This window comes from Eurytemora carolleeae, unplaced genomic scaffold, assembly GCF_000591075.1.
Source record: "Eurytemora carolleeae unplaced genomic scaffold, Eaff_2.0 scaffold101, whole genome shotgun sequence".
In the NCBI taxonomy this organism is placed as follows: Eukaryota; Metazoa; Arthropoda; class Copepoda; order Calanoida; family Temoridae; genus Eurytemora; species Eurytemora carolleeae.
This window is the reverse complement of record NW_019396023.1, coordinates 109,816-131,902: the sequence shown is the minus strand read 5'-3', so window position 1 is coordinate 131,902 and position 22,087 is coordinate 109,816. Positions and strand designations below refer to the sequence as shown.

The 22,087-nt window shown below is 36.2% G+C and overlaps 2 protein-coding genes across 2 annotated transcripts in view; both read left to right on the top strand.

Moving 5' to 3' along the window:
- LOC111701683 (importin-11) overlaps window positions 1-7,089 on the top strand; it is a 13,489-nt gene extending 6,400 nt beyond the window's left edge. The window contains exons 15-26 of the mRNA XM_023473116.1: window positions 1,026-1,114; window positions 1,415-1,484; window positions 1,780-1,875; window positions 2,461-2,650; window positions 2,914-3,011; window positions 3,258-3,395; window positions 3,509-3,598; window positions 4,011-4,082; window positions 4,480-4,665; window positions 5,483-5,598; window positions 6,092-6,311; window positions 6,482-7,089. Coding sequence (XP_023328884.1) covers window positions 1,026-1,114; window positions 1,415-1,484; window positions 1,780-1,875; window positions 2,461-2,650; window positions 2,914-3,011; window positions 3,258-3,395; window positions 3,509-3,598; window positions 4,011-4,082; window positions 4,480-4,665; window positions 5,483-5,598; window positions 6,092-6,311; window positions 6,482-6,586 — 1,470 coding nt within the window. The 3' untranslated portion in view covers window positions 6,587-7,089. The remainder of the gene's footprint in view (window positions 1-1,025; window positions 1,115-1,414; window positions 1,485-1,779; window positions 1,876-2,460; window positions 2,651-2,913; window positions 3,012-3,257; window positions 3,396-3,508; window positions 3,599-4,010; window positions 4,083-4,479; window positions 4,666-5,482; window positions 5,599-6,091; window positions 6,312-6,481) is intronic.
- The window catches only part of LOC111700565 (transformation/transcription domain-associated protein-like), a 23,158-nt gene continuing 8,159 nt past the window's right edge, over window positions 7,089-22,087 (top strand). Inside the window, exons 1-15 of the mRNA XM_023471566.1 lie at window positions 7,089-7,217; window positions 7,566-7,691; window positions 7,909-8,050; window positions 8,529-8,611; window positions 8,737-8,829; window positions 10,473-10,598; window positions 10,762-10,997; window positions 12,925-13,660; window positions 13,943-14,082; window positions 14,284-14,332; window positions 14,425-14,537; window positions 14,965-19,645; window positions 20,012-20,253; window positions 20,648-20,858; window positions 21,250-21,834. Coding sequence (XP_023327334.1) covers window positions 7,110-7,217; window positions 7,566-7,691; window positions 7,909-8,050; window positions 8,529-8,611; window positions 8,737-8,829; window positions 10,473-10,598; window positions 10,762-10,997; window positions 12,925-13,660; window positions 13,943-14,082; window positions 14,284-14,332; window positions 14,425-14,537; window positions 14,965-19,645; window positions 20,012-20,253; window positions 20,648-20,858; window positions 21,250-21,834 — 7,671 coding nt within the window. The 5' untranslated portion in view covers window positions 7,089-7,109. The remainder of the gene's footprint in view (window positions 7,218-7,565; window positions 7,692-7,908; window positions 8,051-8,528; window positions 8,612-8,736; window positions 8,830-10,472; window positions 10,599-10,761; window positions 10,998-12,924; window positions 13,661-13,942; window positions 14,083-14,283; window positions 14,333-14,424; window positions 14,538-14,964; window positions 19,646-20,011; window positions 20,254-20,647; window positions 20,859-21,249; window positions 21,835-22,087) is intronic.

Below are 22,087 nucleotides of genomic sequence, written 5' to 3'. Positions count from 1 at the left end.
AAGCATATTTCTGAATCTTACAAAGATATTATCTATGTAGGACTCTTAAACTACCGAATTAGCGCTATTGATAAAAACTAAAATTACACTCTGAATATTTCTAAGTTGTTTTATCCTTAGAACTCCAATTACCGAATTAGTGCAGCACTTTATATGTATATTGATTTGAACTTCAAGCATACTTCTGAATCTTATTAAGATATTATCTGTGTAGGACTCCCAACTACCTAATTAGCACAGTTCAAAATGAATTAATTTAAACTAAAAGTATACCACTGAATCTTATTAGGATATTATCTATGTAGGACTCCAACTATCTAATTAGCGCAGTTCAAAATTAATTAATTTAAACTAAAAGTATACCACTGATTCTTATTAAGATATTATGTATGTAGGACTCCAACTACCTAATTAGCACAGTTCAAAATTAATTAATTTAAACTAAAAGTATACCACTGAATCTTATTAAGATATTATCTATGTAGGACTCCAACTACCTAATTAGCGCAGTTCAATATGAATTAATTTAAACTAAAAGTATACCACTGAATTTTGTAAAGATATTATCTATGTAGGACTCCAACTACCTAATTAGCGCAGTTCAAAATGAATTAATTTAAACTAAAAGTATACCTCTGAATCATATAAAGATATTATCTATGCAGGACTCCAACTACCTAATTAGCACAGTTCAATATGAATTAATTTAAACTAAAAGTACACCTCTGAATCATATAAAGTTATTATCTATGCAGGACTCCAACTACCTAATTAGCGCAGTTCAATATGAATTAATTTAAACTAAAAGTACACCTCTGAATCTTATAAAGATATTATCTATGCAGGACTCCAACTACCTAATTAGCGCAGTTCAAAATGAATTAATTTAAACTAAAAGTATACCACTGAATCTTATTAAGATATTATCTGTGTAGGACTCCAACTACCTAATTAGCACAGTTCAAAATGAATTAATTTAAACTAAAAGTACACCTCTGAATCTTATTAAGAAATAATCTATGCAGGACTCCAACTACCGAATTATACGACGCCGTGTTTGCTGGCTCCTAGGACAATGGTCTGGGGTTAAACTATCACCTGGGCTAAGACCTAGGTAAGAGATGTTGCAATTTTAATCTGAATCATTCCATTTTTAAACTTCAAACTCATATGTCTTTCTACAAGGACTGTATAATGTTTTAAAATCAACCGCTGATCTTAGTGTTCCCACTTTGTTGTGTTGTAATCTAACTTCATTTATATATCCTCACTTTCATTTCATATTTTTTGTTGTTGGCAGTTTTATCCGTTATCATTTTACTCTTAATCCCGTTCTATATTTTTAAAATCCCAATTACTATCCTCCATTTACATACATATATGAGCAGACCATATTGACGACAATGTTCTGCAGGTTGTACCAGCTCCTCCTCCCTCTACTAGCTGAGGAAGAGGACCTTGTCGTCCGTCTTGCAGCAGCTAAGGTACTTTATTTGACTTAATTAATATGCCGCGCCTTTGGTGGGATTTATTTTGATTCATAGTTGGTTTTTTGATTGGTTAATTGATTTATTGATTGGTTGAAGAATGGGAAGCAAAGTACGGTTTAGTCTTTTTAGATCTTCCATTATTGATTACTTGATTGATGAAAGATTCAGGATGAAAATTGATTTGATTTCAATTTAATTAATTGATGGATTGATTGATTTACACAATAAAATGTATCCCAACATAATATAGGTTAACCATTTTTAAGGATTCACTTTTAAACATGTTAAGGCGTTAAAAGTTGTGATTGATGATTTTGAGTTTTCTATTGAAGAATTGGAACCTTACTTGGCTCAAGTATTCTCCCTACTGTTCAACCTTCTCAAGGTTTGGTCCAACAAACTTTGCATAAAGGAATTGAGCCACAAGCTCTGATTTTCTAATCTCTATTGCAATTTCAAATTATGTTAAATAAAAAACAAATTTGAAAAATCAAAAGTTCACACCATCAGGGTCACGTGCCAAACATATTGGGATTATAAAATTTGAGATTGTGGCAAAGATTCAATTTCTTTTATAAATAAAAAAGAATGTTGAATTATAAATCTCATTTCTTCTGCTATTCTTCTACCTTGTATTCCTTATTTTCCGTTATTTTGTCCAGTGCAACAATTCAACCAATAACATAGATATAGAAAAGTTAGGTTGAGAAACCGTGATGAGTCGAAACTCCGATCTGAAACTTGAAAGCTGAAGGCAAATTCCCACATTTTTATTTTTTATTTTATTTTATTTATTTTGCGAATCCATTTTATTTTTTTATATCAAAATTCCATTAATTTTTTAATTTTCTGTTCTAAATTTACTTTTTTGTTTGCCTTTCTATTTATAATCTATTCTTTTCCTTAGACTCTGGCTATTCAGTTAATGTCTGTTCTTATCTATTTTGTTTCTGATTATTCTATTGTCTAGGAGGTAAATGAATGTGATACGAAGCTGAACGTATTGAATGTGTTGAGCTACTTTATAGAACGTGTAGGAGTTGGTATCCGTCCTATCTGCTCATCTTTACTTCATTATCTACCAATACTATGGGAGGAATCCTCTAGGCATGATATGCTTCGCTGTGCTATATTAACAACCCTGGTTTTTATTGTGCAAGGTGAGTCAGTTTTAAAACATCTGTTGTTGACATTTTATCATTTTTCCAAACTTAAGAAATTATTTTTTGATCTCAGTTATAAATGGGAATATTAAAGCAAAGGTTTGAAACATGTCAAACCATGAATTGTGAAAGAATGTCTATCATATTTCAATCAAATTAAATAAATGATTCCATTTTTTTTTCAAGTTAACAATTATTTCTTTATAGTGAATTTATTAACATCTTTCTTTTGGAATTAAATTGTATTTTTAATTTATAAGGTTTGGGAACTGTTAGCGAGGGGTTACTTCCCTTCCTTGCACCAGTTCTAGATCTATCTACCGATCTTACACAGGAGTCCCATATATATCTATTAGAGGTAGTTTATCTATTTACCAGTTCTAGAATCTAGATCTATCTACTGATCTACACAGGAGTCCCATATATATCTATTAGAGGTAGTATATCTATTTACTAGTTCTAGATCTATCTACTGATCTTACACAGGATTCTCATATATATCTATTAGAGGTAGTTTATCTATTTACCAGTTCTAGATCTATCTACCGATCTTATTAATCTTTATCCCAGTTCTAGATCTATTGTAATGTTCTGGTTTGTGAAGGATGGATTAGAGCTGTGGTTGACTGTACTGCATAACACTGCTAAACCATACAACGAGCTGGTCAACCTGCTCCCACGTATACCTCCACTGCTAGAGATGGGGTCGGAAAACCTAAGAACTACAATATATATTATACAGGTCGGAGCAGGGGTATATTAAATAAAAAATCCCCCTCAAGAAAATAACTTTATCATTTGCTTATTTTGTAAAACTATTATTTTATTAGTTAAGTAATGTTTGTTGTATTTCAGGCATATGTTCTGTTGTGTCCAAGTCAGGTGATGGAGACTGTAGGTCCTGCAATAGTGGCTGAGTGTGCCAAGATGTATCCAGAACTTGTTGTGAGTAATCTTCTAATTTGTATTTCTTCTAAACTTCATATGGTCAGCTTGCAACTACACTGCATTTCAAGTTATTATGCAAATATGTTTTTTAAGGAGAAAGAAATACAAATTTTGAAAAATAGTTTTTACCATTTGACTTTTTATGATTAAAAAAATTAAATAAAAAAAATTCAACACCTTTGTTTTTGGATAGTTTTTGGTTCGTTTTTGCAATTAATTTCTGTCAAGGTCTATACTTGAAATAGTTTCAAGAAAATTAAGTGTTTAGAATACACAATTACGCATCTAGCAATATGTCAAATTTTGACATAAAAGAAAACAAAGGTAAGAAACAAACCAAAAATGAACTACTGACAACCTGTTTTCTCGCCGCAGAAATCTAACTCTGTCCACACTCTCTACTGTACAGGATGATGGTAGACTGATGATATTACGATTAGTAGAATCCTGGATTAGATGCGGACCTCCAAATACTACACAGGTGAGATTTATCAATCAATCAATTCTCCTCTATTCACTGGCTTGTCTCACACTTCTGGGTTTACACTCAGCTCAAAACTGAGTCAATGCAGGATAACTATAAACGGACTGAAGCTCAAGCCTAATCACTTCAGATTAAGGGTTGACAGCTATTATTATTTTTATGTGAGTAACAATAAGGTAGTCATTAATGTTTTTCTACTAAAAACATGGTTAATTCTGTAATTTTTCTCTTTCGTTTCTGTCGCATAAATCTGCGAGTTAATTAGAGAAGAATCTTGGTCATTGTTGCTCTAACGAAAGATTGAAGGGTAGCGTTGTGAATCGGGCACGAAACATTACTTGAAAACTTTGTCGTCAGCCCCTTTATATTAGAATCTAACATTATCGTGATGTAGGTGCTAGAACCTCTACTGTTGATAGTGGTTGAAGCTGTTCACACTGGAGAGGATTATCCTGTCCTCATGTCTCTTCATCTCTCCATCCTCTCCCGGCTCATCCTCATCTCCCACTCACTCTTCTCTCAACTCTGTCTCACGGCAGCAACCCTCATCAACTCAAACCATAACGATGTGGCGGGAAAGGTGAGAAACTTATTGATTATAAAATTCTTTTTAAAAAAATCTTTTATTTATATTTTCAATTATTTTTTTGGACGCATATGTTATTAATTTCCCAATCGGGTTAAGTTCAATCAGAAATAGGTAACACAGCCCGTCAACAAGTTGTAGCCCTCTGATATTAATACATTGATTTTTCAATATTACACACATCGTCAGATAGTTAAATTTATGTAAATATACAATAAAGGAATGATGGGTTGACTGCTAATGATAATAATAATAGTAATAACTAGCTGAAGGGCCTGGCGTTGCCCGTGAACAAAAATGTTGGGGGATAAAATCTATTTTTTAGCCTTACCCCCCCCCCCCCCCCCGGCAACCCATGAGTGTCCACAAAATATTCCTCCCTTATCGGTCCAGCCGTTTGACCGACTATACGCAACATATATATGAATGTCTTGTTTTATTATATAGATACAAAGATTGTATTGTGCAGTGGAACCCATGAAAATATGGAATTAGAGGATGTCTGTGTGAAAAGATCAAGTTATGAATTTAAATAGCCCGTTAAACTTTTAAAAAGCAATTCTACAATGTACACTGCACAGTGTACACAGACCACTTTTAACTTTTCTATTTGATTTTAAGCTGCTGGTAAAACTCTTAACTTTAAAACATTATCAAATATACAAATATACATTGCAGAACTGCTGTTTTCATGTTTCATAGTTTTATGGGTCCTACTGTAGGACCCATAATTGGTTCAATCTTTTATAGCATACACTCAGACAGTGTCTATATTTGCAGTAATTATGTTTTGGATGGCTTGTGTAACTAGGTATTGGATGTTTGGTGTGATAAGATGGCTTGTGTAACTGCTCCAGAGCGAAGAAAACTTCTCTCCCTCGCCCTGGCTTCTCTGCTTACTACGGAGTCACCTGTTGTTCTCTCAAGGAATAAATTCAGATTATTGTTATTTGAATATCATCCCCTTCGTACTTTTTTATTTAACCCTTTGTACATTAAGTGGTATGTTCGATTCACAATAGTAACCTTTTTACCTTATTTCTTGTCAAGATTTAAAAGGATATCCTTTTTTTCTAGTTAAAGGTTTCTTAGTTAAAGTGACTTGTGGAGTTATTCTGGAAAGACAATGAAGGAAATTGTAATATCTTCCCCATTGTTAAGCACACGAGGGTTACGGTGTGAATCAGACATGATACTTTTTAAATGGAGGGTTACCTGAAATTACGCGAGCTGAAAACTTTAGAATGAAATATCCAGATATCCCGTCGGATAATTAATCTGAAGATTAAAGTCATGAGGTAAACAAGCAATATTTAATTTGGAGATTAAGAAAAAGAGTGGATTAAGCCTTAATCCTGATATCCACCATTCTAAAGTTTTCAGCTCAGATCTCTTTAATTTGATCTGAAATGTTCTGCAGAGTTTACATGGTCTTCCTTAATATCGCTGAAACTTTGAACGACGTGACCCGTCCCGACGATTCCGGCGCCATTGTCGACAGTCTGATGGCAGGTCAAGGAGATGCTGTGCTGGATACTGATGATATTGATTATGAAACAGAGCATGACAGTAGGAAGCGACATGTTGCTATGCAGGATCCTGTACATACTGTAGTACTCAAGGATTATGTACAATCACAGGTTAAGATCAGTTTTTTCTTTGGGGTGCACGCTATTACTTTACACAAAATGTTTTGTGCTATTCTGTTAAAAATACCTTGTAATTTATAAGTATTAATTGATTGATTATTCGTCTTGTGAATTATTGATTGATTGATTTACATATTGTTGAAGTTTCATTGGTTGATTAGGTGCAGCAGATGGCCCAGCAGCTGGGTGAGACCAACTACAAGGAAATCATCATGAACGTTGACGTGGAGACGAGGGATAATCTTTTGGAATTCCTTACTCTTTGATTTTTAATGGACTGCTCACGGTTTTTATTCGAGTTGATTCCGGTTTCTCGGTTGCAAAATCAACACCGTGAACGGTCTCTTCCCAACATTCATGCTCTAAAGAAATCCTAACTACGACATGGTAGCTAATGCACAGTGTTACTATCCTTTATATATTATTAATCATATATAGAATTCAAACATATATACAAACCCCCTCTCCCTTTTCTTGTTAACATTTTTTTTGTCTTAAATGTGATCTACAGCAGTCAAAATAATTTCTGGTCAAATCAACCTGTGAGTAACGTATCACATACCCTACTTATTATAATCTTGATTAATAATTTAATTAGTTGTGGTTAAACAGATTATATTATTTTATTTCACAGTTCTTTATAAATATTTACAAAATGGATGCGTTATTCATACAATTTCTAACAAATTTATTTTTTTCTCTGGGTGTTTTTCCCCTTCCCTTCCACATCATGGAACAGCTGAATTAAGTTCCGATTATTTTCAGAAAATGCGCTAATAAATCCTTAAGATGTCAGTATCCCTGAGCCTGCCTACAGAGCGGGCTCCGCTGTCTGCGGACCCGATCCATCAGATCAACACGTTTAGGAGCTTCCTCAACGTTCTCGGAGACTCATCGGTAACTTATTTCTTTGTCTAAATTTCCAAATTTTAGTCATCATTTTATGCAGTACTGTAAATGTATAATAAAAAATTTCACCGGTACACTTGCGGCATTTTTTTTTTAAAATCAATAATCATTAAATGGAAAAGTAATCGTCGATGTTCAATCTGGATCATTGTTAAAATCTGACAATTTATTTCTTTGTCTCTGCTGCGTTAATCCCCACGTTTCTAGGGAAAACATAGTTGTAAAAAGTCCAATTTTAGGTAGAAAAATAAAGATATGGGGGGGGGGGGGTCATTTACATGATTTACATAAGTGATAATTTTGACAAAAAAAAACAACTAAATTTATGATTTTTAGTCAAAAGATGAGAACAAGTTGAAAGCTGTTCAAGAACTCAGTGAAAGCTTTGATGTAATAATCGGCCATGCGCAGTACCAAACCTTCCTTGACCATGCTATGCGGGTTTTCCTCAAGATTCTCCAGGTAAAGTAGGACTCTTTTGGATCCAGCCAAAAAATGCTTTCTGAAATTTTAAAATGAACATAGAAAAATTTAATTTTTATATATTCTCGACCCCCCGCCACGTTTTTTTTCAATGCCAATTATTTTAATTTTTCAATTAAATAACTTGTTACGGACTCTTAAAAAGGGACCAAAGCCCCCTTTGTGGATTCGAATGAATCAAATTATAACTGTTTAGGAGGGAACATCCCACTTTATTGCTGAGCTGCATATCCAGCAAGTACGGAAACTAGTTCTGGAGATGATCCAGAGATTGCCGACTAATGATCTTCTTAAACCCTACGTCAAAAATATACTGTCTCTCACCTTCAAACTACTAGGAAACAAATCAACTTAATTAAAAGATGGAGTTTGGTATTTCTGTTTGTTCATGTTCAATGAGATGAAACTATATATAAGATGGAGACGATTTGTTTTTAATTAAATTAAGTTAGGGTATATGCATTTTTATTAAAACTTAGATAATTGGAGAATTGACGCTTGAATAATAGTAATAATAGCCACATGCGTCACTGCGTTAAGCGACTTAAGACTTATTAGTTATGATTATTTGTACGAACCATTCATGTCATGGTAGTTTTTCTTGAAACTGTTCAGTGTTTTTGCAAATGTCTTGGGAACTGGAAATTGGAAAGAATTTGTAAGGATAAAAAAATTGAATCAAGATGGAAAAGGAATTCAATAAAAATTTTAAAGGAATTGAAATATAAATGGATTAGAAATCATAATTAAATGGAAATGAAATGCCGATTTTAAATATTGGATGGAGTTGAGTATAAAGTTGATTTCTGTGCGCAGAATATGAGAATGAAGAAAATGTCCTGGTTTGTTTACGAATTATCATAGAACTTCATAAACAGTATAGACCAGCTCATTCACAGGAATATATTTGTTCAATAATTTTTTAAATTAAATTTTTACCATCCATGTTTTCTTTTAATTTTTAAAATTTGTTATTTCGTTAACTTTGCTTCACGGTCATTCTAAACATATATTCTTTGTCCAGGAAATCACGCAGTTTCTTCAGTTTGTTAAAAATATTTACACTGAACTACCAAACCATCTCAACAAGATCTTTGAACCCAGGGGAACTATCAAGGTACGGTTAGAAATTAATTTTATCCTCATTTAGTCGGTCTTTTTTTTCATCCTCATGTAGACAGCCATTTTAGATTTATTCCCATGTATTTAGCCTTTTCATCTATCTATCTATCCATTATGAGGCAGCTGTAAGCTCCGAAAAAAAATACCAGAACCCTACCCATCGCACCGGACTTTCCAAAATTGGGTGACTAGCACGTTAGCTTAGCATAGTGCAATGGTTTATGCTCGCGCGGGCAGCCACTTGGGACATAAGCCCAGAGTGGTTTTGCAGCTGAAAACCGCAGCCACTAAAATCTCGTTTCTTCAATAATCTGCATTTATTTGTTAATATCCTCCATCAGATCCTGCTCATCCAGCTCATGTGACTTAAGTCGTTTTCCCTTTTGAGCATTACTTTATGCGCGGGATTACTTGTAAGGTTCCTTACTGTCCAGCTGTAACTCGATCAGTTTGACTGTTGAATGAGAAGGAAATAATCTGGACCGTGCGCAGTGGTTTATATATACTGTATTTGTTAATTGAGTTTTTAGGAATATGTTCCCTGCACTCCAATTTACAATTACCTTTCGAGTTTAATTACCCTTTGGGTTTGACCCTGATCAAGATTTATCTAACTAATTACTTTTAAAAGTCCCTATCAGACATGGTCGATAAGTCACTCGACCCCTTAGCTACTCCCCCCGTGTACTAAGATGTGAGCCTCAAAGCGAGAGAGTCTGTTTAAACCACATTCATACCTATCCAGCCCAAGTTGCATTTCATTGGTTATATTCACTACCTTGGCTTTTAAATTATCTTAGAACCAAAATCTGTCAATATTTTTATCCAGTTCTACTTGGCTGAGCGCTGAGGCTAGGACAGGCTAGGGGCCGAGAGCTGCGGCTAGTGTTTACACTTCTAATATACCTTTTACACGCTCACCCAAGTATACAATGTTGTTCCCTATCTGCGGGTTAGGTTAGGTTAAGAAATTTTTAAAAAATAAGTTAAGAAATATGCTCAATAAGGTAAACCTTGTCACTTTCTATTTGTGGGTTAGGTTATGTTAATACAACTTCTGGGCTGAGCGCTGCGGCTAGAGAATTGGCTAGGGGACCGAGTACTGGGGCTAATGTTTTAACTTATAATTCTCTGATACAGGCTCACCCAAGCATAAATGATGTTCAGTCTGTGGTTAGGTTAGGTTAAGACAACTTCTGGGCCGAGCGCTGCGGCTAGGATTTAACCTTTTAATATCTCTTATAGGCTCAGCAAGGTATACTTTTAGTTTTCTATTTGCAGGTTAAATTAGGTTAAGACAACTTCTGGGCCTAGCGCTGCGGCTAGGAAAGGCTAGGGGGCCGAGCGCTGCAGCTAGAGTTTAAACTTTTAATTCTCTTATACAGGCTCACCTAAGTATACAATGTTGTTCTCAATTTATAACAGTCAGCCATTGCAGATTAATTCTCATATAGTCGGCCATTTTAGATTTTGTCTCATGTACCCGCCATTTTATATTAATTCTCATGTAGTCCGCCATCTTAGTTTGATCCCTAAAAGGCAGTCATCCTAAAATATTCTCCTGTAATCGGCAATTTTGGAACTATTTTTAAATATAGTTAGACATTTTCCATCTTAAATTAACATTTTCTTTATAAGGTAAAAGAGTTGTCTGAGTTGAATATTGATGCCCTTCTCTGTGAGACCTTCACTCTTACTTCTGTGCACACTGAGAAGAAACTTCCAGATGGATCACAAAACATCTCGTACAGTCTAATCCCTAAGGTAAATACTCACCCTTAAATTTTCAGAATCATCATGTAAAATAGTTGTCTATGCTTAATTGTACTCGCTTTAAAATCATTTATTCATAATAGTGAATGCAGTAGTAAGTTTAAACTTTAAGACTGTATAAGTGTGTTAAAATTAAACATTTTATATTGTTCAGGCTGTGTTGTCCCTGAAGGTATTGCAGGAGCTCCCTATTATTGTAGTACTCATGTACCAGTTGTACAAGAACTTTGTGCATCCAGAGGTGGAGGAGTTTATTCCCTTGATCATGAATACAATCAGTCTCCAGCCCCCAGCACACCTCAGGCAGAGCCCAGCTTTCAACAAGGAGGTCTTTGTGGATTTTATGGGAGCTCAGATCAAAACATTATCTTTCCTCGCCTACATTATTAGGTAAGTAACGATTAAGATTAATGGGAGAAAGTAAGAATAAATGGTGAGTTTTTGAGATTTTAAGAAAATATTATTGGTTAAAGATGGAATATGATGGCGTAGAAAGAATAAGATTAATATTATATCATATTTGTGAGGTTCCATGAGCAAATAACCAAGAAATTATATTTTTTTTCAATTCGTGTGAAATACGACTATATCAAGTTCGAATAATTGACATCATGAAGGGTTGCAAATTAGTTTTTATATTTCACTTATGCTCTTGTTATGACTATTACTTTTTTTTTTCTAATGTTACAATGGTAAAATGTTTAAAACCCATCTATAAGCAAAAATTGGCTCTTTATTTGTAAATAATGCATGTGGTGTGATTGCTTCCTTTGTTAGTTCGTTTGTTTACTAATTTATTATGCATTTGCTTTGTTTTTTAAGATGATGCTATATTGTCTCAATCTTATAAACAAAAGCGTGAAATCGTAAACATAAGAGGAGAAAAAAGCAGGTTATCTAGCAAGAACTAGTTCAAGAAATGAAATGATGAAGATCTTTGTCATTTATTCATGAAACAAGATTGTTGGTTTGTTTTCATTGCTATGGAGTGCTATGACCCCACTTAAAATTTGTGACGATAAGATTTCAATTACTTGTTTCCATGAACAAACATTCAATGTTTTTGATTGTGGTACCACTTCAACTCGAGCCTTGATTGATATGGTGACTACTGAGGTACTTTAAAACCAGTTTTAGTTGTAGGGTGGAGGGCAAATTGACCCCCATTACCTCTTAATTCAGTCTATTTTGTCCAAATATTACAACTGAATGTGGAATTTTGGAAAAGTTTTTTTTGTTCAGTATCCAGTATAAAGTGAAAAGGCAGTTGATTGAAATTGTGAAAAACATGATAACTTTCCATTTTGGAAAAGCTCTGACCGTTCTTTTACAAACATGCTGAGATTTGCAAAATCTTGCAAAACTTGGTTTGCAATAAAGAAAAACTAAAGTATTGTTTGTAAAAAGTAGGCAGTCGGGCAGTATGGTTTGAGACTCAGACAGTTTGATGAAAATGCCTTATAAAAGGCTTAAAGCTCATTGTCCATAATTTTGTTAGGGAGGGTCAGAAACTTTCAACGTCCTCTGAATCATTCTTATGAGATATATTAATTATACACAGGGGGACGGGGNGGGGGGTCTTCCACTCTTTTGTCAGGACTTAGCTAGGTCAAGATTCGAATGGAAATTTCTGAATTAAGGTTTATCAATACTTTTGAAAATGTAAGTGAACATGTTTTAATGTAAAAAAAAGGTAAGTGAGCATGATATTATAAAGTATAATAAGGTAAGTTTACATGTAATAATATAAAAGAAAAAGGTGAGTGTGCTTGTTGTTCGTACAAAATAATTAAGTTAATATCAATATTGATCCATTGAAAAGATCAAAATAATGAGAGTTAGGAACTAACATCCACTTTTTTTTTACTCTACAGAGGTTTGGTCCATCACCATCACCGAATTTTAAATCATGAAAAAAATTAATATTCTTCAACTAGTGTAATTATTTCCATTATTTAATGCTTGGAGCGTGTAAGAATATATACATTCTTTCACGCTCTGACAATGTAATAATTTCCATTCTTACACGGTCTGAGCGTTAAAGAACGAAAATTGTACAGCCCTAGTGTAAGAATAAGCATTCTTTAACGATAGGAAGCGAACAAAAATGCAAAATTTTTCTCCTGAACCGTGTAATAATGGGAATTCTTAAACGATAGGTTTACTACTACTAGCTATGGAACCAAGCAGATATGATATAATAACTTTGATTTGGAAGTTAGCGTAGTAAGGTGATTCAAGGAAAAAGAAAAGGGTTGGGCCAAACTTTACTTACAGTAGCATAATAAGACAATTATAAATTATTTATTTATTAAAGGATATACCAGGAGCAAGTATCCCTTCACTCTGGTTTAATGGTTGAAGGTATGCTCTCCCTCCTAACCATCTGCCCGCATGAGGTTGCTCACCTACGTAAGGAACTTCTAATTGCAGCTCGTCATATCCTCGCCACCGATCTCAGGATTAAGTTTGTCCCAAAGATGGAAAAACTTTTTGATGAAAATATTCTGCTTGGTAAAGGCTACACGACTTATGAAACCCTTCGACCTCTAGCCTACTCCACACTTGCTGACCTTGTCCATCATGTCCGCCAGCATCTACCCCTGGCTGACCTGGCTAGGGCGGTCCAGCTCTCTAGTAAGAACGTCCATGATGAGAGTTTACCAACCTCGATACAGACAATGTCCTGCAAGCTACTCCTTAACCTGGTGGAGTGTATCCGACAGCGTTCAGAACAGGAGTCTGGAAATGGAAAGGAACTGCTAGTTAAGATGATGGAAGTTTTTGTTCTCAAGTTCAAAACTGTTTCTAAGCTGCAGCTTCCAATATTGATGCAGAAGCATAAACCTCCCCCTCCCCCACCTCTTGCAAGCCCAGCTATTCAGCACTTGGCGCCCCTGACCCCTGGACCTCCTTCTTTAGCCCCTATGCCATCTCCTGCCACTCCTGGTAATCCGCAAACCCCAGCTACCCCTGCTACTCCTGATGTTAAGATGGAACATGATATAAAACCGGTTCCATCTCCAGGTCCTGCAGCTTCAACAGCTACACAGGTACACAATACAAATATTTATGTACATTGTTACTTTTTTACTTAAAATCTTTTATCCTGAAATATGGAATGGGAATTCATTCATAATTTACTGTTGCTTCATCTCATAAATCTTTTATTTTACCTTTAACACCTTTGGAACCCTCTGGTGCAATTAAACTCATATTTAATACAATTTGCATGATTTTTTATAAAACTCTTTTCTTGCTTAAGGTTCTAATTTACTAAATAAAGACAAATAAATCTTTTGGATAATTTTTTGTTTATTTTATACAAATTCCAGGAAAAGGATGCAGAGGGGGAGAAGAAGAATAAGTTTGGGTTCCCTAGTTCTCAAGCTCAGAACTACAGTGTTGGAGATTGCAGAGCTCTTGTTAAAACCCTCGTCTGTGGAGTTAAAACCATCACATGGGGACTAGCCAAGTATGTAAACCACATGTAACTTATTAAAATTCAAAACAAAAAATTTCATATTTTTATTTTTTTGTATACTGAACAAGACAAAATGGCATTCAGGGAGAGAATGGGAGTAAAGTTTTTTAAGATATTTTAAACACATTTTTTCATTAGGTATTTGAAAAAGTTCTAATTGATTTGCTAATGCTCTAATTGGATATTTTTTAGTACTAAAGGAGCAGATGGAAGTACACAAACCAAACAATTTCACCCCAAGGTAAAATAGTTCTTAATTCATAGATTTTATTATCATTTAAAATTTTTCTATTGTAAATTTTTTTCTCGAAATTAAATAACACCTTTGTATAGGAGACCTTGATCTACATCCGTCTGGTAAAGTGGGCTATGGAAGCCCTAGACGTGTACACTCTCAACACCTCACCTAACAACCAGCCACGAGCCCAACCTCACCAAACTGTCAGGGAAACACCATGTTCAATATCAATCTGTTTTTGATTTGCACCCCCCCCCCCTCTTCTGTATTTTCTTTTAATGTCATGTCTGATTCACAACATTACCCTTTAAACCTTTTTCTGAGCAAAAATTATGAATTTATCCCATTTATTCTCTATCTTAAAATTGATCACTTTCAATTTTGGTTCTTCTTATTAGTGACTAGTGGATTTATGCAACAGGAGAGGATAAAGTTATTAGTCAGAAATCAGCTCTTTTCCAGATAGGAAAAGGAATTATCTTCCACTTTGTTGCTCAAATAAAGGTATTAAGGGTACTGTTGTTAACCAGACAAGCTATGCATTTATTAAAATGAGGGGCACTTAAATTTACGGGAATAATCCCTTTAAATTAGAGACTAGAATTTAAAAAAATGAACATTGATAATTTCTTTAGAACAAAAGAAGAGAAGGAAGTTTTAGAACATTTTGCTGGTGTGTTTGCTCTTCTAAACCCCCTCACCTTCAAGGAGGTTTTCTCTCAAACTATTGAGTATGTAGTGGAGAGAATATATAAAAACTATGCCCTGCAGATCATGGCCAACAGCTTTCTAGCAAACAATGTCACTTCGCCAATCTTTGCCACCATTTTGGTAGAATACCTACTAGATAGGATGCAGGAGATGGGATCCAACATGGAGAGATCCAACCTGTACCTCAAGCTGTTCAAGCTTGTGTTTGGATCTGTATCCCTGTTTGCCGCTGAGAATGAGCAGATGCTAAAACCCCATCTTCATCAGATTGTGAACAAGAGCATGGAGCTAGCTATGACTGCAAAGGAACCCTACAACTACTTTTTGTTACTCCGAGCCCTGTTTAGATCTATTGGTGGTGGAAGCCATGATCTACTGTATCAGGAGTTCCTTCCTCTTCTGCCAAGTCTGCTGCAGGGACTAAACAGCCTTCAGTCTGGTTTGCATAAACAACATATGAAGGATCTGTTTGTGGAGCTTTGCCTGACTGTACCTGTACGTTTATCTTCTCTGCTTCCCTACCTTCCAATGCTCATGGATCCATTGGTTTCAGCTCTCAATGGAAGTCAAACTTTGGTTTCTCAAGGTTTACGAACCCTGGAGCTATGTGTTGACAATCTACAACCAGACTTCTTGTATGAACACATTCAACCTGTTAGAGCAGAACTTATGCAGGCACTTTGGAGAACCCTAAGAAATCCTAGCGATCAGATTGCTCATGTAGCATTCAGGGTTCTTGGTAAGTTTGGTGGAGGGAATAGAAAAATGATGATTGAGCCTCAAGCACTGGAGTTTAGAGAACAGGAGGAAACAGGGCCATCAATCACAGTTACATTTACAGATCACAAACAACCAATGTCTTTACCAGTGAAGGACATCATTGAAACTGCTTTTAATGCATTGAAGTCCAGTACTACTGAACCTGGATTCTACAGGAAACAATGCTGGGAGATTGTCCGTTGTTTCCTTGTCTCCAGTATCCAACCTGAGAATGATAAACTGCAGACACTGAAACTTCTTTCACATCAGACCTTCAGGGAAGGAAAGATTCAGACTTCAAATATAACTCATTATTACTGTGCAGATAAACAATCCAGGAATGTTCACCAAATGGCTGTGACTGGAATGTTTGTGGCAGCTGCTATAAAAGAGTTAAGAACTGCAGTACTTCCTACAATGGTTGCGATGGTGAAGCATTACACAATGATAGCTATAGCACAGCAAGCGGGGCCCTTCCCTGCTGTTGGGAACAGACTCCAGAGATTAAATGGTATGGATGGTTTAGTTCTTATTGATGCTATGGCAAATATAATGGGACATGAGGAGAAAGAGTTATGCAAACCTGGACACCTCGCAATGGTTCTTGTTCTAGATACTGCAACTACCATTACAGGGAGTAAAGAGAGAGCCTGCAGATTGCCTCTAATGGACTATCTATCAGAGAAGATGTGTGCACTTTGTTATGAAAGAGCCTGGTACTCTAAGCTAGGAGGTTGTATAGCCATCAAGTTCCTGTTTGAAAGAATGGATTTGAGATGGGTTCTGGAACGTCAATTCAACTTTCTCAAAGCTTTGTTATTTGTGATGATGGACCTGACTGGGGAAGTGTCCAATGGTGCTGTAGATATGGCCAAAGTTAATCTAGAAAAGATGCTTCGACATTGTGGATCTCCAATAGAGTCCAATCTGTATGATGAAAGTGTTTACCAAGAGTTAGTTTCAGCTCAAGAAAAATCTCTTTATGATGTAACACATGAGCTGGTTAGGCAGGTAACAAGCCCTAATAAGTATGTTCGTGAACAAGCGGTGCATTGTCTAAAAGTTCTCTCTGAACTAACCAGTAGATCTGTCACTGATGTTATGAATCCCCACAAGGACGTACTGGCAGATATGATCCCTCCCAAGAAGCATCTGCTTAGACATCAACCTGTCAATGCTCAGATAGGTCTCATGGATGGAAATACATTCTGCACAACCCTGGACCCTAGGCTCTTCACCATTGATCTAACTGTCTTGGAGCACAAGGTATTTTTCACAGAACTACTTTCTCTCTGTGAATCTGATGATCAGAGTTTACAGAAATATTCTTGCTATAAGAATGTTAGTAATCTGGTCCCCCTCAGGCAGTCTGCTTTGAAGGCCTTGGCAGCCTGTCATTATATGCCAGAATGTCGGGACAAAATATTTTCAGTTCTCTACAAAAGTCTCCAATCAGCCAACACTGAGTTGGCAGAAACCAGTTTTGAATGCATGAAATCTTTCATTGCTGGGTTCCAAATTGATATGGATATGGTTCATCAGGTGATGCGTCAGCTGCTTTTAAACCTGGCAGACTACCGCAACCTTACTCTGGTTCTCATTCAAAAACTAGCTTATCTTGCACAGCTATTTAGTAATGTGTTCAGTGAACGGCTTTGTGAACAGCTTCTACAACATTTGAAGAAGTGGCTGGAGGTTGCAATTGTTACTCAGAAGTCAGCAGCAGGACAGAACAAGACAGGAGGTCAGGATCAGTTAAAGATTGCTGCTGCAATAGTTGATCTGTTCCACAGGATCCCCTCCGCATCAGCTAGATTTATTGAACTTCTTTGTAAACTTGTTTTAACTACAGAGAAAGCACTTGCTGTTGAACCAGGCAGTTTACTACGGGATCCATTGAGAAGATATCTTTCCAGATTTCCTTCTGAAACCCTAGACATTTTCCTGCAAGAACTATATGCCAAGGATAGCCAATGGTCTAGATATGTTGAGTATTTACTTAAGCATGAAGACGGCCAGATGTTTCGTAATTCTTTACAAGACAAGACAGAGAAACTGATTGCCATGATGACTGGAGGAACCACAAGCACTAACCAGCTTGTACAGCTTGGTATTCAACAAGCACCCCAGGTTAGCCCCAATGAAAGAGCTGAAATCCAGTACTGGGCTATTAGGTATACCTACATACTTGTTAAAAAATGTCCAACCTGGATTTTAAACCAACAGCAGTTGATCGAGACTATCCGAGGTATCTGGTGCAATGAGCAAACCTACCAAGAGAAACATAGAAAAGGAGAAAATACTGACTATACTCACTGGAAAGAGCCAAAACTGATAGTTAAAATCTTGTTGGTTTATTTCAAGCAGCACCAAGATTCTCACATATCTTTGTTGTTTGATTGCTTGAGAGCACTTTGTGGTAGATTCTTGACAGATTTCCAATTCTTGAAGGACTTTCTGGAGGTTGAAGTGGGACAGAAGTATAGTGTTGAATGGAAAAGGAATGCGTTTTTTGAGTTTGTTAGACTATGGCGTCTCCTTGAAACCAATACTGGAGAAAGTCAAGGTCTCACTCAGGATCTGAAGGCTAAGATTTTGCAGTATATCCTGATACCAGCTTTTGCCTGGTCCTTTGATCATGGTGAAGGGGAGAAATTGATTGGTTCCCCTCCTGCTCCAGATATTGAGAATGATGTAAATGTTGTTTCATCCTTTATTCTGAACATCATTGATCCAGACAATCCATTTGGAACAAGTGACAATGTAAGAATCTTAATACTGCAGTTCTCCTGTCTTCTGGTTGACCAAGGAGCTGAGCATATTCACGATGCTACTAACAAAAAGCAAGGAAATAAACTGAGGCGTCTCATGACCTATGCCTGGCCCTGTCTTCTGTCTAAGAACTGTGTTGACCCATCTACCCGTTATCATGGACATCTTCTCCTCTCCCATATCATTGCAAAGTTTGCTATTCACAAGAGAATAGTTCTGCAAGTGTTCCATTCTCTACTGAAAGCACATGCAGTTGAAGCACGCGGTGTAGTTAGACAAGCCCTTGAGATCTTGACACCTAGCATGCCTGGTCGAATGGAGGATGGAAATACAATGCTTACCCATTGGACAAAGAAAATTATTGTCGAAGATGGTCATACTGGGAGTCAGTTGGTCCATATCCTACAGTTGGTTGTTAAACATCACAAAGTTTATTATCCAGTTCGACATCATCTAATGCAGCATATTGTTGCAAGTATTCAAAGACTTGGCTTCACCGCAACAGCTACAGTTGAGCAGAAAAGACTTGCTGTTGATCTTTGCGAGGTTGCCATCAAGTGGGAGGTTCAACGTGCTAAGGATGAGTCTGGAGTAGATGATGATGAACCAGGAAAGAGACCTATGAGTTTAGATGGATTACCAGATGCAAAGAAAGCAAAGCTATCTGGACCTGGAAAACCCCAACCTGATGCTCTGAAACCTCTTGAGAAACAACATGCTGATAGTATTGTAAACTACCTACTTAGATTGGCCTGCCAGGTAGCAGACAATCAGGCAACTACTGGAGGTTCACCTGGAGAAATAATGTCAAGAAGATGTGTTGCTCTACTCAAAACTGCACTTAAACCAGACATCTGGCCTAATGTTGCTGTTGATCTTAAACTTGCCAGTTTTGAGAAGATCTTGGCTGGACCCCAGGGAGTAGATTCCAATCAGCCAAACTATCTTAATATCTGTACCTGTCTAGAACTCCTCACCTTCCTTCTATCCATCCTTAGGAAGGAACAGATCCTTGCCGCGTTCAAACCTCTGCAGAAGTCTATTGCAACTTGCATGAACTGTCCAAATTCAAAGGTAATAAAAAGATAAACATTTAAATATTTTTTGTTTTTAGAAGTAACTGCCCTCTTCTCCTCTTTCAAAGTTTCTTTTTATCTGCTTTTGCTTTTACATCTTTTCTTTCATAAATTATTGCACCTCTTTCTCATTTTTACCTTCCCCCTTTTTATGTATTTTCCTTTAAAAAGTTACTGCACCTTAAAATTACCTTTTATTAATTATTAAACTTTACTTTGTCTTCATTTATTTATTTTTCCAAAACATCCTTTTTTTGGAATAGAAAATTATAACAACAATCTTATTATTTTTTTTTCTGAAATATCCAACTTTATGAAAATGTTAAAAAGTCTTACGTTTTTAAAACTTTTTCTTTCTTCATAGGTTATTCGGTCCGTGCACAGTCTGATGACAAGACTAATGTCTCAGTTCCCAACCGAGCCCACCTCCTCCTCCGTAGCTTCTAAGCACGAGGAGCTGGACCAGCTGTATGCTGCTGTAGGAAAGGTTATCTATGAAGGATTGGCTGGTTATGAAAAGAATGCTCAGGCTCCTCCTAGCTCTCTGTTTGGAACCTTGATGATGCTGAAGGCAGCTTGTATTAATAATGCTTGCTATATAGACAGGTATTAGTAGATTACTGTCTTTTACAGGTATTAGTAGATCAGTGCCTTTTTCTCAATAAGCTTTGTTTTATTGATATATTCATGCTTTGTACGGTTTTCATTAATGCTGTTTTTTAATATCAGCCTTCCAAAAAATTTAATATTGACTACTTCAAATCAAAAGAATTGAAAACTTTAACTTTCAGATTTTCAATTACTTTTTTTTCTGATAGGTTTTTGTTTTTCAGCTGTCACTACTCACTTTTTTTCTGTGGAATTGGAGGGCAATCTTTAGATAGTCTGAAACATTTACATAAATTAGTCAAACTTCTTCCTTTGTCCAAGTTTATTAAACCTTTAATAAATATCCAAATAAATCTCAAACATTTGGGTTTGATTTTGATTATTTGTTAAGGTTGATCACAAGTTTTATGAGAGTTCTGCAGAGGATGGTGAGAGAACATCTCACCCCGACTAATCCGGAGAACAGTGCTGCGGCTAGCGAGCTCCTCATCCTTTCTCTAGATCTTGTAAAGAACAGGGTCGCTGTGATGGGTCAGGATATGAGGAAAGCATTTATTGGTCAACTTCTGGTTGGACTTATTGAGAAATCTCCAGATGTTAAGGTTGGTTGCAACTTACTTTATTATTGTTAAAATTGGCCTTCAAATCTTTCAATTAATTGTCGCCGTGCATTAATTTCCTTTCTTTTAAAAAATTTTAGCCTCCACCACAGCATACACTATTTATTTTCTACAACATTTTTTTCAAGAATTAAATTTGTTTGGAAAGAATTTTTTTTCGAGAATTTTTGTTTGGAAAGAACAAGAAAATACTTTTATTCAATTTTCTCACAAATTAGATACATTGTGCATACTATCATTATAATTTTATGCATAAATGCAAAATTGAAGTGAAGGGAAATTATTGACAATTGTTATTAATATTAATCAATAATTTCTAACATTTACTGTTTATTTTTTCGATGCTTAATTTCACTGTCTTATTTATGTTTAGGTAATGAAAGCAATAGTAAAGATGTTGGAGGACTGGATGAAAACTAGGGATGCTAAGTTGCTTAACCAGGGACCCAGTCTAAAGGAGAAGTCCATCCTGCTCGCCAAACTCATGCAGAACGTCGAGAAAAGATTCCCTGATGATCTGGAGCTCAATGGACAGTTCCTAGAGATGGTTAACTTTGTATATAGAGATGAAACACTGAAAGGAAGTGAGCTGACCAGCAAGCTTGAACCTGCTTTCTTGGCCGGTCTTCGTTGTGTCCAGCCGGCCATCAGGGCTAAATTCTTTGAGGTGTTTGATTCCTCTATGCGGAAAAGACTTCACGACCGCCTGCTGTATGTTGTCTGTAGCCAGAACTGGGAGGCTATGGGTCCACACTTCTGGATTAAGCAGTGCACGGAGCTTCTCCTGTCCTGTGCTGATCCTGGAACCAACCTCAGTAACTGTACTCCGACCAGTCTCCTGCCTCCGGTCACTGGAGTTATTGCTATGGCAGATCCGGCGGATAGAGCCGCCTTCCAAACCCTCTCTACTATAAAGGATGAACCATCAGATGTTGAGAGTGAAGCTGGAGATTTAAAGGTATTAAAGGGGATGGTGGAGTTGGCACATTTGATGTAGGGGGGGGGGGGCCTTGCCTTCATTTTTGGTTCAAATCTTCCAATTTTTTGGGTGCACGCCTAATTAGTGATCGAAATTCATAAAATAAAATCAAATTGAATTTTAATGACCTCTAATGACCTCTAATGACCTCTAATGACCTCCAGAAATAGAAAATATTTCAACTATGGCTTTATGCACAGTAAACGAAAGCTAGGGACCCTTAAGCAATGAC